We start from the raw sequence: 16,409 nt of genomic DNA on the forward strand, positions 1-16,409 counted from the left end.
ACCGACGTTGCCTTTATTTCAATGACCTCCAAAGTCACCAGATCTCTCTTTTTTTTTCTTCTATGGGGCTACCCAAAAGAAAACGTGTTGCAGAAGCCAAGAACAAGTCGTGATGTGAAAAAGTTTTTGTGAATATTGAACGTGAGGGTGCAGGCTGTAATCAGCAATTGTGGCATGCATATCTGCAGCTACTCAGAATAATGGAAGACATTTTAAAAATACGAATTGATGGAAATAAACATGAAAGATCCCTCTATTAGTTCCCTACTGGTTTGACGGAGAGTGAGGTTTGCTCTGTGTCTGTCCCACGTGTGGTTTTCCAGACTGACTTTCCCCATATTCAACTGAAATTTGGTAAATGGCTTTATTATGTTACAGCACAAGTTTGAGTTTCAGGATATTTCATCAATTTTTTATTTATGCCCTTTTTTGTACTTAAATATTACATTACATATAGGTCAGTGTTCAGCTGCACTAACCCCCCCACTGCTTTACACCCATTGGCTGTACAGCTGGCCTGACCACCCTGATAAAATAATGTGCTACTATTACATGAAGCAGCATAGATTAGCAGGCCTTAGGCCTGGGTGTTGGTCCATGGCCCAGTGCAATTGGAATGATCCCAGGCATATAACTGATGTATTTTACATACACAAGCCACACCCATGTTCTTGCTTCATGTATGTACAGGTAGTGGACAAAAAAATGGAAATGCTTGGGTAAATGAAGGACACCGAGTATATTGAAAGCAATGGCTCCTATGGCTGGGGCCCATATATTAATTGAGCAATAACATCCCAGTATGGTTGGGGTCATGTATAAAAATGCTGCACAGGCCTGGTTGCTGATAATTTTGGTTAGAATGGCTGCAAGAGGAGACCTCAGTGGTTTTGAAAGAGGAGTGATTGTTGGGGTGCATTTGGCAAAAGCTTCAGTGACAGACAGCTCAACTTGCTGATGCTTCACGAGAAACAGCTGAAGGTGATGTCTTTCTCACAGGGTTCCATGCTGACATCAGGAAAGGGCAACAGTAGGTGGATTGTCATATCCATGCATATCTTCCCGGATTGTCATATCCATGCATTAATTTGAAGTGCAAGGCAAAGCAGGTGAGCAAATGCAGATCAATTGACTAAATTTCTACCTTGAGCGGCAAGCAGCCAGTATCATCAAAAACGGTCCGCTTAGACCTTCAGAGCAGGATACTGTTGTCTGGTTGCAGTGCAAACCTACTCATCACACCTGGTATTGCACGTTTGTGAATCCAGTGGTGCAAAGAGCACAGGCAATGGACGGCAAAGCAGTGGAGAAATGTGATATGGTCAAATGAATCATCCTTTACCATGTTCTCAACAAACAGACAAGTGCACGTGGTACCAAGCTAAATAACTCAACAACCTTGAGTGCTTGGTTCCAATAGTGAAGGGTTCTAATGGTTCTGTAATGTTGTGGGGCGCATGTTCCTGGCATGGGTTGGGTGCAGTCGTTCCCCTATAAGGCAAAGTCAATGCTCATCCCTACTTAATGGTATCAGGTGATGATCTTCACCCCATGTGACAGCATTTCTTTCCTGTTGGAAAAGTATCTTCCAGGATGAAAATGCCCCCATCCACAGAGCACATGTGGTCACCCAATGGTTTTATAAGCATGAAACTGATGTTCTATGTCATGGCCTTCTCACTCACCAGATCTGAACTAAATTGAGCATTTATGGGATATTCTGGACCGATAGCTGAGACAGCGTTTTCCACCTCCATTAATTAACTTTCTCGTGGAAGAATGGTGCTGCTTATCTCCTGCAGAATTCCAGACGCTGGTATACTCATGCCAAGGCACATACAGACCGTACTTGGTACACGACGTGGCTCAACACCCTAATAAGTGACTTTACATTGGTGTTTCCATTTTTTTTGTCCACGATCTGTAAATCAGGTTATTTTTAATATGAAATGGGCAAAGCGTAGAAATGAACAAAACATGGTGGGTTAGAAAGTTTCTTCTTCTTCATGTCGGTTATGGTATCGGCTCAAGCGTGCATTAAACACCAACAATTTTTTTTTAATCTCCCAAACATTCATTGTGACTGGTAGAGGACAAGTATTGCAAAGCAATTCTCGCTCTCGTTTGTTTCACTCATATCAGAGTTCATCAAATTTTTATATGGGGACATTTTTCTGGCCCACCCTGTACAAACATGTTGATAAATTCAGAAGTCATTATCCAATGGTGGTTTTAGAATGAAATAAAAATGACATTTAAGTGAATATTGAGACAATAATGTAAATTGAACCTTTTCACTCCAACCTATTGATATCAAGAGGAACCACACGTCCACACACTCCAGTTCACTGACACTAGGTTTGATGAGCAATTAGTCCAGGAACAAGGTCTTTTGGAAATTTATTGGAAGAATCTTCATCGCAACGGCGTGAACGGTGTCCTGGTGAGTTGCGACGATCATCGATGGTGTAATCGTGCAAAAGGCATGCCGGAATCGAGCCGAGCACTCGAGAAAGTACAACTGCTCCTCCGTGGAATCGTCGTCCTCCACATGATTTTCCAAACTTTCGATACCACCAACCAATTACACATCTACAGTTCTCTTCCGAATGTTTCGAGTTTTTGCTCCGTCTTGCGTTCGGGTTTTGAAAGTGGCACCAGAGACTAGTCCTGCTAATGAGGACACCGTTTTTTCCTGAAGGATGAGCTGCGATCTCTTTGTTTTTAAGGATCGGGCTTTGCCGGTCGCGATGGACTGTCTACGGTCACAAGGTCCGCAAGGCAACTGGAGATCGAACGGGAATCTGAAGGAAAAGGGAACAAAGGAGGAAGAAAGAAAGTTGGCCGATGGTAGCAGGAGGGTGAGGTTCGCACAGATGTGAGGTTGAGGGTGAGAGGACAGCGAGTAAGTGTACAAAGGGCATGGGGGTGAGTAAATGGTGGTGTTAATGAGTAAGAGTGAAATGTAAAAATATAAAGAAACCCTTGCTTGTAATCTTCATTCTTGATCTCCTGCCACTCCCCATAGGCATCGAGTCGTTTTGCATCCACCTTCGGTATCTTCCCTTCACGAGGCTCCTGTGTCTGGCTCTCTTTGTCTTGAGGATCTTTTTGCTATGGACGGGGAGAAAGGGGAGGGGCAGAGGCATTCAGCGCACTGTGATGTCAATTAAGGGATAGCGAGAGTAAATGTCGGTCATGAAGGATTTGAATCCAAAACCCAAATTAGAGTCTAATATTATGATGAGAGATGAAAGCTTGTATACATACCTATATTCCTTAGGCTTACGGCACGCAGGAATCGCCAAGTATTTTATATATGGTTCAATAAATCTCGAACATATAAGGTATGCATGTAGATTGGGGCTGGCAGGATGGTCTATATGTATACACACTCGCTTCGAAGCTGTCGAGCCTGGGTTTGAATCCCGATCCAGCTATAAACTCATCCTAATGTTTTAGAGACACGGCGATTCGTCAATGTGTACGCCATCCCTTGGATGGATATTAAACAAAACGTCCCGTCTGTTAGCATTAGTTGGTGGACGTTAAAGATCCCACGATGTCCTTCACGAAAAGTAGGCGAGTTATTGCCAGCACCTTGAACAAATTACAAATTCCTGCTCTAACCTTAGTCGAATGTCAGGCTTGGCAAACCGGTTCGTGAAAGACTTGGGTCAAGCTTCCCCCAGCCAAACCCACAAGAACGTTGGAATAATTGTGGCCGTTAATGAAGAATAAAAAGAACATATGCATGTACACGTGTCCAGTGAAGGTATATGTTATAATTTACACAGCTTTTTCACAAAGTATGAAAACTTTCATTGGATGTTACATTACTACCACCACTACTACAACTGATACTACTACAATGATGTAATTTCCACCTTATGTCGTTGGCCTCGGCCCAAGGGTAAATCTTTCACAAACAGGCTGGCCAGGTCATACGTTTGAAAAAGTGATTTGGGCAGGAGTTTGGAATTTGTTCAGCGTGCCTAAGATAGCTCGCTTACTCTTGATGAAACACACCATGAGGATCTTTAGTGTTCACCAACTCTCTCTACCGAGTGCAGCCTGTGGCTGCTGGTTGCATCATTGGTTGGGATGCGACTATGCCGCTGATGCAGTGTCCCCCTTACCAATACACTGGTGCTCATTTTGCTGACCTCGGAAGGATGACAGGCTGAGTCAACCTCCTGGTGTATTTTAATTCAGCGGCCAACGGGGCTTGAACTCAGGACCCTAGGATCCCAAGCTGCCACCCTCACCACTAAGCCAACACCAGGCTTATGTTCACCAACAAATGGTGCGATAAGGGTCCTAAGGCTTAATGTCCATCTGAAGGGTGGCATATGATGATGCAACATCTTGGAATTGTGGTGAAATGTTTTAAAGGTGAATAGAATGAGTTAAAATCAAACAAAAATTAAGACTAATTTACCATGTTTATAATGGTCATGAAGACTTTGGGTGCAGCCATTGTGGATGTTACAAATCCGAAGGAATGTTCTCAGTGATGCTGGGAAACTCCGAAGAGTATATTTTATCACGAATAATATCGTAACTTAACAACAATATCCACAACACCATGAGAACCAACATACTCAACATCGGAACAATGGCCCACAACGGCAGGAGAACCAACAAAAGAACAATGGACCACAACGCCACGAGAACCAACATACTCAACGATCAACACAGGGACAATGGACCACAATGCCACAAGAACCAACATAGGAACAACAATCTACAATGACACGAGAACCATCATATTCAACATGGGAACAATGGTCCACAACGACACGAGAACCATCATATTCAACATGGGAACAATGGTCCACAACGGCACGAGAACCATCATATTCAATATGGGAACAATGGTCCACAACGGCACGAGAACCATCATATTCAACATGGGACAATGGTCCATAACGGCACGAGAACCATCATATTCAACATGGGAACAATGGTCCACAACGGCACGAGAACCATCATATTCAACATGGGAACAATGGTCCACAACGGCACGAGAACCATCATATTCAACATGGGAACAATGGTCCACAACGGCACGAGAACCATCATATTCAACATGGGAACAATGGTCCACAACGGCACGAGAACCATCATATTCAACATGGGAACAATGGTCCACAACGGCACGAGAACCATCATATTCAACATGGGAACAATGGTCCACAACGACACGATAACTAACATACTCTTAGAAAGAATGGTCCACGACGACATGAGAAAAATGTAGAAATATATGGAAGGAGTACACAACAACAACCATGACAAGAACTACATGCCATCAAAGATCTTTTTTTGTGTTTCATTTTATTTTACATTTTCATTTAGATTCAAGAATAGACATGCAATATGTTTGTGAAATCAACGTGCCATATTCTTATCAAACCATCAGCAAAACGATGGGGGTAGGCATGCCGAGAGGTATACATTTGTCTGCTACGCACAACATGATAAGCTGTTGCCGAGCTTCACGTCGTGTCGGTGTACACAAGACCTAAGGACAATCGACGTTCTTTTTCCACCTCAATCGTATACCAATACTCCCATTGCCTGGGTTCGAGACCAAAGGAAGTGACGTGTAAATGATTTGGGTGACTGAGTGCTGCATGTACTTGGCAGCTCAATGTTGTGCACCCTCCAATCATGTAAACCATTGCATCACAATTTCCTTCAATGTATGGAAAGTAAAATCTTCTCAAAGTTTTGAACACAATTGAAGAACAAATCTTAAATGAAGGAATAAACTAAAGTGCAGCATTCATCAACTCAACAAATCTCTTCTTACCAACAACTTGATCTTTGGTGGTCGAGCACCTGAGCATTCTTCATCCTCGACCTTGGTCTTCACTTCAATCGCTCCTTCGTCCACATTTTCCTTTTTTTCCATGTCTACCTCAAGCTTCACTTCAATCGGTCCTTCGTCCACAATTTCTTTTTTTTCCATGTCTACCTCAAACTTCACTTCATTTTGCTTGTGTCCTTCGGATGTTTCACCCCCTACGTTCTCTTCGTCCTTGTTAATTTTCATTTCCAGCCCCTCTGCACATCCGGTCTCTTCCATGTCTGCTTTGTCAGCCATGGGTTTTTCCCAACATGACTCTACAGATACAAAACCAGGAGAAAGAGGGCAACATGGAGGAAAAATAACTTGGGAAGGAAGATATCAATGATTTGATGACTGGGAGAATACAGAAAGAGAAATAAGGAAGACGGAAAGCCATACAAGAAAGGTTATAAACATTCCAATACTGGTTGGGACAGTGTGGACAAACTGAGTGAGAGTAATTGGGTTTGTTTATTTGATCTAGTGCTATGATGATAACACAAGATTTTGGAAAAGGGTCACTCAGAACCATATCAGGGTGTCACAAGTTCTTTAGCTCCACTGGATGAGGTGTGCAGAGGCATTGATGAGGTATGTACAGATGATAATTTCAGTGGGAGAAGTCAGAGTTAGATGGACGAAGACGCTGTTGAATGTATGTATGAGAGAGAGGGTTAAATTCTAGAGGATTGGAGGACAGGGTTAATTATATCGACATGGAAGGGGAACAGCGATGTTCAAGATCCAGGGCTCTGCTTCGCTGCCGGGAAGACCAAGAGGCAGGGGAGCAAGGGTCATGGGAGCAAGGAAGATGGGGGAAGTGGGTGTTCTCAACTTGCATTTGGTGATGGGACTTGAGGGGAAGCGAGGAGGAGGGTTACCTATACTGTAGGTTTACGTTTACCTAAAGTCTAGCTTTACCCCCTTACAGCTCATGGAGGGAAATAAGTGAGAGGGGGACTTGAGGGTGAGGGGTTAGTTTACCCCCTTTTCCTTCATGGAGGCTAAGCAGGCCTAAGCAAGAAGAGCACAAGAGGGAAAGGGACAAGCGGGGGGGTGGTGGTGGTGGTTAACCTCCTCCAGTTTCAATGTGTTTGCAGTCGCTTGGATGGATGTAAAACTGGACGTCCCATCAGCCAACATAGCGGACAAACAGTACCGGGTGAGGTCATATTTTTGTCGCTGTTCCCACGTTGTTCATAACAGAGTTTTGAGTCAGTCGGTCAATTTGAGTCAGCGGCATGTGAAGTTATCATCTTCCCTTTTTTAGCTCACCTGGAACATCGTTCCGGGGAGCTTATGGGAGGGCACGTCGTCTGTACATCAGTCCGTCCGTCCACAAATACTTTCAACTTCTCTGAAACTACACATCCGATTTCGATAAAACTTTACCATAACGTTCATCACCGTGTATGGGCCAAAGTTTGTTCATGGCCTGAAAAAAATTGGGCCCCAAGGTGGTCTATTGGGTTCCCCCCCAAAAATAGTCATTTGCTTTCTTCTCAGAAAATACACATGCAATTCTGATGAAACTTCATCACCCGTGATGTACCAAAGTTTGTTCACGGCATTAAAAAACATCCATAGGTATTTACTTTCTTCTCAGTTATATATTTTGTGGGTCATCCATGCCTACCATTGGTTGCCTGGTTATCTTATCCAGCCACTACCACATGAGCACCCAGGAGTATTGCCCCTATGCTTTACATGTTGATTTAATTTATATTAGTAATGATTTCCATTAAAGGCTGCAAAAGAGAGAGCAATTATGTATGTCTGATGAGGATTAAATTGACCTGATGATAAACGTAGTGAAGTACAAATCATTTTGCATGTTGGTAATAGATGACGAAGACAAGCCTTACTGGGTAAACAAAACACGTTAACATTGTGCTTTAAAAAGTAACTCACCGATCGTTAAAAATGAAAACGAGATCATGCTGAGAGTGGGTAAAACTATTTCACTCACCTCCAGAAACTGGGTTGTAGAAATAAGGCCAGCCTTCACTGGTCCACCCCATAACCCATGGCAACAACTGTAATGGAAAGTGGGAAAATCAATATTTACCCATCCACACTCCAGGCTCAAGCTCACCGCACACCTACAATGACCCCACACTGCGCAACCCCCCCCCCCTCCCTGCCACTGCTCACTGCTCTACCACACAGTCCCAAACATGCACATCTGGCTCATGTTTTCCTCACCAGGTCATCAATGAATCCAGCTGGAGGTTCCCAGCATGTTTCTGAAAGAGGAATACATATTGTTCAACCAGGAAAGTAATTTTTGTTTTCTAACACAAGAAAGCTGTGTAATTCTGTAAACACCAAAAGTCAGTTGCTTTACATCTTAGGATGCATTCCAAACCAAACCAACCAATATGTATACATTTTCTGATTCTGGTGTATACCAAGTAATAAAAACATTTTAAACTAGAGGGGGAGCACTCGGTAGAGTACAAAACCTCCGCCGCCAATACTGCTGGGTCACTTAAGTGAACCTGATATCCTATTCATTGTAGGTCAAAACGGATCAGACTCTACTGAACCACGATTGAATAAACTAAACTAGATTGACGTGCATGCAGAAATGCCAAAAAAAGAAAATCGAAATATTTTTGAAAAATAAGGTGCAAAATTTCTGGGTTTTTTTGCTCTAGCAAATTTTTTGGGGGTTGGAAATCACTTAAAACATGTAGAAATGCAAAAAAAAAAAAATTCAAATATTTTTCAAATAATATCGAAATTTTTTTGAAAAGTTTCAAATTTTTTTTTTTTTTTTCCTCTAACAATTTTTTTTTTTTTGGTTGGAAATCACTTAAAACATGTAGAAATGCAAAAACAAAAATTCTAATATTTTTTCAAAATGGCCACCATAGCAGCTATATTGGACTTTGGACTAAGTCCAAAATCGAATGGACCAAGTCCATGATCCTTGGACCATACATCCCCCCACCAAGTTTCGTCGAAATCCGTCCAGGAGTTTTTCCGTAATACTGTTCACAAACAAACAAGACGGGTGAAAACAGTAACCTCCGTCCATCTTCGATGGCGGAGGTTAACAAGAAAAAGAGCGATCAAGAGATTGCAGACCCTCACCAGGACTTTTTTTGTGTGGTGTGTTGTGTAGTTTTGTGTGGTGTTGTGCACTGGTGTGTTACGTCATTAATAAGACATAATTAGAACTGCCATTTTATAAATGCTGGCAGTGATGACTGGTTCAGCTATTTCAGAGAATATTTTTGAAGGTTTAAAAAAAAAAAAAAAAAAAATATGGCTGCCAAATCACATGACTGATGACATAAAAAAAATGTGGACTATTTTATCCCAAGATGACTGTCAAAAATTTTCATACTAATCGGATGTAGCGTTCTTCATATGCAATGACATCATAACGAAGGTACATATGATGTCATTAAAAAAATCACTCATTCCCCATGAGGAGTAATTGCCATGTGCCAAGTTTCAATTTTTTCCTTGGTGCGGTTTCAGAGATAGAGGTCAAAGGTTTTTCTGTTTTTCCAACATGGCTGCCACACCACCGTGACCTATGACGTCATAATCATCTTTAAAAAAAACATTCTTCATAAAGAGTCGCACCAATGGTGAAAATTTCATCTCAATCCAACAAGCAGTTGCAGAGAAAAAAAACCACGAAAGTTCTGTGCGGACAAACAAACGGACTGAAATACAATACCCTCTCCTTTGGCGAAGATAACGAGAAGGGCACTTGGTTGTGTGTATACGCTCGGCTGATTAGTTTACGTTTTGCATCTCACTGATAAGGTGGATCTGGATTCAGACCTGAACTAAAATCAATTGACTTGTTTTTGTCATCCATCAAACTCTTCCACCAAATTTCGTCTGAATGTATCCATAACTTTTTTGAAATATCATGCTTTCTATAGTTTTTAGCCCAATCACTCAATGGTGAAGAATCACTTTAAAATTTCCAGGATCTGGATTCAGATTCAGATCTTCAACAAAATCTAATCAGTTCGTCCTTGTCACATACCCAAATTGCCCACCAAATTTCATCTGAATCCATCGACAACATTTTGAGATATCCTGCACACAAACAAATAAATGAAAAAAAAAATCACTCAAAGAGTGACACTTGGCAAAACTGAATGGCGCTTGGTAGAGTGCATCCCTCTGCTAGACTGAAGTTTACGTTTTATATCCCACTGATAGGCCAGATCTGGATCCAGACCTTAACTAAAATCGAGACTATTCGGTCATCCTGGTCACACACTCGATTGGTCCAAAATCGGTCCACCAAGTTTCGTCCGAATCCATCCGTAACCTTTTGAGATATTGTGCTATACATCCTATTTGGCCCGATCTATCTGGTGAAGAATCACTGAAAAAATTCTCGGATCCGGATCCGGATTCGGATCTTCACCAAAATTGTGTGTTGCTAGACTTGGCCGGACACCTACATACACAAAAAAACATTTCAGAACAATTGCTTGAAAACTGTGGCCAAAATCGTGTGACAAACAGACAGACGAACATACTTGACAAAATTTTTTTTGCCAAGTAACAAGAAGACAGTGGTGAAAAGGTCACCTCCTTCCACTGCAGATGGCGGAGGTAAAAATGCAAAAGGATATAGGGATATTCCTCCAAAAAAGTATGTAAACAAGGAGGGATGGTTTCGTGTGATAGAGCATGATTTAGTTCATCATCTGATATAGCGTGATTTCGCTTATTGTGTTATCGTGATTTAGTTTATCACATGATATCGCGCGATTTAGTTCATCGTGTGATATTGCATGATTTAGTTTGTCATCATGTGATATCACATGGTTTCGTTTGTTATAGTGATTTCACATAACTTTGTTATAGTTTTATCACGCGATTTAGTTTATGTGACATCGCGTGATTTATAGTGTGATAATCACGTGATTTAGTTTATCATGTGATATCACATGATTTCGTTTATCATTGTGTGATATCGCGCGATTTAGTTTGTTATGTGATATCGCATGATTTAGTTTATTGTGTGATTATCGCGATTTAAAGTGTGATCACGTGACTTAGTTTATTGTGTGATATTGCGTGATTTAGTTTATTATTGTGCGACATCACATGATTTAGTTTGTTATTGTTCGATATCGTGCGATTTCACGTAATTTAGTTTGTTAGTTTTATTGTGTCATATTGTGCAATTTAGTTTTCCGTGTGATTTAGTTAATCATGTGATATCACATGATTTAGTTTGTTATTGTTCGATATCGTGCGATTTCACGTAATTTAGTTTGTTAGTTTTATTGTGTCATATTGTGCAATTTAGTTTTCCGTGTGATTTAGTTAATCATGTGATATCACATGATTTAGGTTATCATGTAATATCGCGTGATAATCACGTGATTTAGTTTATCATTCGGTGTTTGTGACAGTAAATAGTTATGAAGAAGACAAACGTGGAGTTTTAGTGAAATAAGGCAAATGAAACATTATAAAATGTTATTCAAAGCTTTTGAAGTAAGAAGCAAATTAATTCAATGATGAGGAATGTTGGTTCTGAGGTCATGGCAGGAATGAGGGAAGTAATGACAAAGGAAGAAATAAAGAATGAACTGAGGAAGGAAATAAGACGCAGAATGAGTTCGTATCTTTTTTTTTTTCTTTTTTTTTCCTCCGAGCGAAATTATTTGTTTGTTTGTTTTGATACGAGGATGAGGAAATAAGATGAAGATGAGGAGTGTGAAAGAGAACACTTGGGATAAAGCAGAATGAGGAACAAATCTTGAAAGGTTTTCGCTAATCTTCATGGAGTTCCCCAACTCTCCCGAAGAGACAAGGTAATCCTCTACAGGCTCAGACATTGTGCTCTAAACTCCTATTTACATGTGATAGGGTGTCACCCAACGGGGTTCTATGAGCGGTGTAAGGTTCCCGGAGATTTGGACCACATCTTCACACATTGTCCTCGCTACAGAGGACCCAGATCGCATCTCTTCTACTCTGCCCGAGAGATGAGGATAATCTGGTCGGATTTCCAAGTTGGCCTTCAAAGCCATTCGCCGACTGGGCACCCTCCATTGTGCAAAATCTTTTCTTGGCACACCTGAGCTACTCACCTCATACAAAGCTTTCATCCGCAGTCTCGCCCCTGGGCTGGTGCTCCTGCCTCACACCTAGCTCGGCTTCACGCTCTGAAAACTAAGGCTTTTACGAGGGCCAGTTAAGAAGTAACCTTAAAATATTTTTGACAAATTGTGTATTTCATGTACGTGTGTAACAACTGTTATTTTTCAACATCATCTCCAGTATGTTCAATGCACTTTTTCAGCACTTTACTAAGGTCTGGATTCCTCCAGAAAAAAAATAGATTGTGGCTACTTGTGTAGGCATTCATGCATCACCTCTTGGACCTCTTAGTCAGATCAGAAAGTGGTTCCACCAAGCGCCTCTTTAAGTGGCCCAAAGATGTGGTAATCTGAAGGGGCGAGGTCTGGCGAGTCGGGTCAATGAGGAAGACACTCAAAATGCACGTCGTCGATTGTTGCAGCCGTCGATGCACGGGCAGTATGGTGCCGAGCATTGTCATGCTGCAGCAAAACACCGGTAGTGAGTAGTCCACTATGTTTTGATCTGATTGCTGGTTTCAGATGATTTTTAAGGTCGCAGTATGATGCACTGGTGACTGTGGTCCCTCTGGGCATGTAATGCTCTACAAGTGTACCTCGGTTATCCCAGAAGAGCATCAGCATCACTTTTCCAGCTGACGGCTGTGTGCGGAATCTTTTGGGCTTCGGTGAAGTTAACTAGCACCACTCTTTGCTTGCCCTCTTCGTTTCTGGCTGAAAGTAGTGGACCCAGCTTCCATCCCCAATCACTATGCGCTGTAAGAAAGCGTCGCCTTCTGTTTCGTAATGTCGCAGAAGTTCTTCACATGTGTACACTCACCATTCTTTCAGTTCGGGTATGAGTTGTCTCTGCACCCACCTTGCAGACACTTTGAGGAACCCCAGCACGTTGTAAATGATATGGTGTGCTGAACCATGGCTAACGTTCAATTTGGAGACCACTTCATCCAGCATAATGCGACGGTTTTCCCTCAGCAGGCACTCAACTCCCTCCAACCACTTCTGATGTGTTGGCTGTGATACCAGCCTGAGCAAGCAGCATCTGCCACACTGGACACTCCACTTTTAAAAACTTCCTATCCCAGTCATGCACCTGCTCCAGCGATAAACATGCCTCACCATATTGCATTTTCATTCTGCGATGGATTTCACTGGGATTCACAGTCTCATTTCCCAAGAAATGGATGACAGAACTTTGCTCCTCCTTGGTGCATGCCTCAAAAGGAGCCACCATCTTGGAACTGCTCTGCTGACGTCATACACTCAATGTTTCCAGATATAAAACAGGCAAAACATGACTCTTACCCAAAGATATAACATATGTCGTCCACAACTACACAAATTACATTCTCAAATTGATATCGCCATTTTAAGGTGACATTGACTGGCCCTCATAGGATCAATGGTATCTCCCGCGATGAAGCTGAGTCTTTGGGTCTCTCACTCCCACCGCAGGCAGGTCGGTGGTCTTTCTGTCTTCTATTGTCTCCTTTCCAGCCTTGCCCTCGCTGCTCTGTCTGTGCTCTGCCCCCTCTATTTCCGCAGGGAGCTCAAGATCCGCAAGCATCCCCCTTCTGATGAAACTGCCAAAATCAAGAATCACTGCTCACCTTCACTCTTTCATTCCTCTTTTTACCAGCCTCTGGAACAAACTCCCACACACTCTTCAATCCCACTCTTCTCTTCAGGTCTTCAAAACAGCTGTTTACCACAATCTCAAATCTTCCCCCATCCGAAACCTTGATCTTTTCTATCCCCGTTAATCCACCCCAAACCCACCTCTTTCAAATTACCTATTTTCCTTCCTGAAAGTCTGTGTAGTGTCCATCTTATTTACCCCATCCCTCTTCCTTCCCCAGATCTCCGAATGTGTCCGTTCCCTACTGTGTCACGCTTCCCTGACCGACACCCTCTTGTCTTCTGCTCCCTTTGTTACATGTTCTGTGTGACTCTTATATGAGCCTTGACAAGGTATACAAAAAAAGAAGATAATATATATCATGTTTGGAAATGCAAAGCAAGAGTTTAAAAGACCCTTCTAATGTCTCTTTTCTCAAGACTGCGTGGGGAAAGGTGTTCGATGAATTCTGCATTATTATTATTATTATTATTATTATTATTATTATTTTAAATACATGGTCAATGCTCGTGGAACAGCTTGGACACAGAACAGATCACGGCACAACATAACAAATGGAACAGCAGGGGAAAGAGCAAAAAACAGCGCAGAGGGAGAAAGTAGACAGAGACGGACTACCAAGGGATGCAAGTCACGATGAAGGGTAGGGGAGGTTTAACAGGTGTAGAAAAGATCATGGTTTTGGGTGGGGGATGACTTGAAATGGTGGTGAACAGCTGTCTTGAAGACCTGGAGGGAAGAATGGGATTGAAGAAAGTGTGGGAGGTGGTTCCATAGGTGGGAGGAAAAAAAATAGGAATAATGACCAGTGGTTCTGGATTTAGGCAGTTTCACCAGGAGTGGGTTGTTGATGGACCACGTGAGTCCTGCAGATACCTGGGGGTGGGGGGGGGGACAAAGCACAGAGAGGGCAGAGGGTGCAAGACCAGAAATGAGGCGGAAGAACACAGAGACCACTAACCTGTTGGCGATGGTGAAGTGATAGGCCTGTGGACTCAGCTTCATCGCAAGAGATTCCAATGATCTTCAATTTCTTGGTTTCCACGGCATCAAGCTGAGCAAGATGTGAGACAGGGGAACCAGCCAAGAGAGGAGAGCAGTACTCCATCAAGCTGCAGATGGAAGCCTTGTTGGTGGATAGGAGCTTAAGTGTGCCAAGTAAGGAATTTACACGGCGGAGGATGCCCAGTCGGTGTCTGGCTTTGGAGGCCAACTTTGAAATGTCGCTTGCCCAAGAGAGTTCATAACTGAGAGTGAGGCCCAAGACTGAGTGACTGAACCTCTTTCAGAGGGTTGTTGAGAAAGTAGATATGGGACATTTTCACAAAAGCGGGTCAGGTAACGGTAAAGAACAAACTCAAAAATCAACTTTCTTTGATATTCTCGAAATAGTGCTTGAACCCCTTATAAGGCCTACAAAAATGTTCAAATGATGTTAGCAATAGCAATGCAGGATCACCATAAGGCCTCTGCACTGACTGGGCAATATATGCTTGATAAAAATTCTCAGACAGTCTGTACCGTTACCTGACCCGCTTTTGTGAAAATGTCCCATATGAGGGTTTGCGGTATGGTCCTTTCGGGGGGGGGAGGGGTGTGGAGGACGACAGAGGGAGAGGGGGAGGGGGTAGAGAGAGGGGTAGAGGGGGAGGGTAGAGAGAGAGAGAAACAGAGAGACACACACAGAGAGACAGAGAGAGGAGAGAGAGAGACAGAGAGAGAGAAGAGGGGTGTAAGGGAGGATTAAATGAGGACATGCAGTAAGCCTGGATTTTTGTCGTTTCACCAGGATACGGTTCCTGCAAGAACTCACATCCTGGATGAACTGGTGAGAGTCAGAGGGTTAAGAAAGCAGACAGAGTTGGACTGGAGAAGAGGCAGTTAAAAAAAAAAAAAGGACAAACCGACCTGCCTGTAATGTGAGAGCAAGACCTTGTGCTTCAACCTCATCACAGGAGATCCACAGAATCCAGGAGAAACAGACGTGATGCTGGGGTCTCAGCCCATAAGGGAGAGCAATAGCCATTGGGCTCTGGACAATGGCGTTTCAGGGCGAGTAGCTCTGACTTTTCAAGGATTTATATCATTTTGGACAAATTTGTTGTTGTGGATAAGGATAAACACAAGGAGGAAGGAACAAACTACATTTTGAAAACACAGGTGATCACAAAATTAAATTTGACTTTGAAAATGCACAACAGCTCACCTCCACTTGTGTTGCAGTAATAGGTAGAGCCCTCCTCTGAGAGGCACCGCACCCACACATTCTTCTCCACCATGTCCATCTTTTCCTCCTCAACACCCTTCTCAACCTTGATTCTTGCATGCATTTTGGATTCTTTTTGACAAACCCCAAAGTTGGTCTTTTTTTCCTCCTCAACACCCTTCTCAACCTTTATTCTTGCATGCATTTTGGATTCTTTTTTTTGACAAACCCCGAAGTTGGTCTTTGTTGGTTTTGCTTTTGGCTTCTTGTTACCTTGTGCAACAAGACAAGGAAATATTTTGAGGTGTGAAAAAAATTGTACAAAAACTGCTCGCTGCTAAGATCAAAGCACTAATCCTCGATGTCATTCCTGGCTTGATACTTACATGGCTCTTTGGCAACGTTCTCGTTTCCCGAAGAAATCCCAAGTCGTTCAAGGTCTTTCTGATAAGCAGCCTCAGCCGCCTTCTCCATGAAAGCAAAGTCTTGCTCCCGGGTAGCTTTCTGCTTCGCCTGCTCAGTCCCACGACGCCGAATCTGGGTCATGGAGACAAGCGTAATTAGAAATGAGAGGATATGATGGAGGTTAAGGGTAAATGAAGCCTTCGC

The 16,409-nt window shown here is 42.6% G+C and overlaps 1 protein-coding gene across 4 annotated transcripts in view; it reads right to left on the reverse strand.

Moving 5' to 3' along the window:
• Positions 1-384: 384 nt before the first annotated feature.
• Positions 385-16,409, reverse strand: part of WBP4 (WW domain binding protein 4) — a 51,220-nt gene continuing 35,195 nt past the window's right edge. For all 4 annotated transcript variants that reach the window (XM_085886697.1, XM_085886698.1, XM_085886699.1 and 1 more), the window contains 7 exons: positions 16,187-16,337; positions 15,801-16,073; positions 8,063-8,103; positions 7,827-7,893; positions 5,819-6,132; positions 2,990-3,114; positions 385-2,804 (listed from right to left, as the gene is read on the reverse strand). In XM_085886697.1, the coding sequence (XP_085742823.1) occupies positions 2,585-2,804; positions 2,990-3,114; positions 5,819-6,132; positions 7,827-7,893; positions 8,063-8,103; positions 15,801-16,073; positions 16,187-16,337 (1,191 nt within the window). In that variant the 3' untranslated portion in view covers positions 385-2,584. The remainder of the gene's footprint in view (positions 2,805-2,989; positions 3,115-5,818; positions 6,133-7,826; positions 7,894-8,062; positions 8,104-15,800; positions 16,074-16,186; positions 16,338-16,409) is intronic.

Source organism: Eptatretus burgeri, chromosome 6 (genome assembly GCF_056783735.1).
Source record: "Eptatretus burgeri isolate ZD-2024b chromosome 6, Ebu_testis_v1, whole genome shotgun sequence".
Taxonomy (NCBI): Eukaryota; Metazoa; Chordata; class Myxini; order Myxiniformes; family Myxinidae; genus Eptatretus; species Eptatretus burgeri.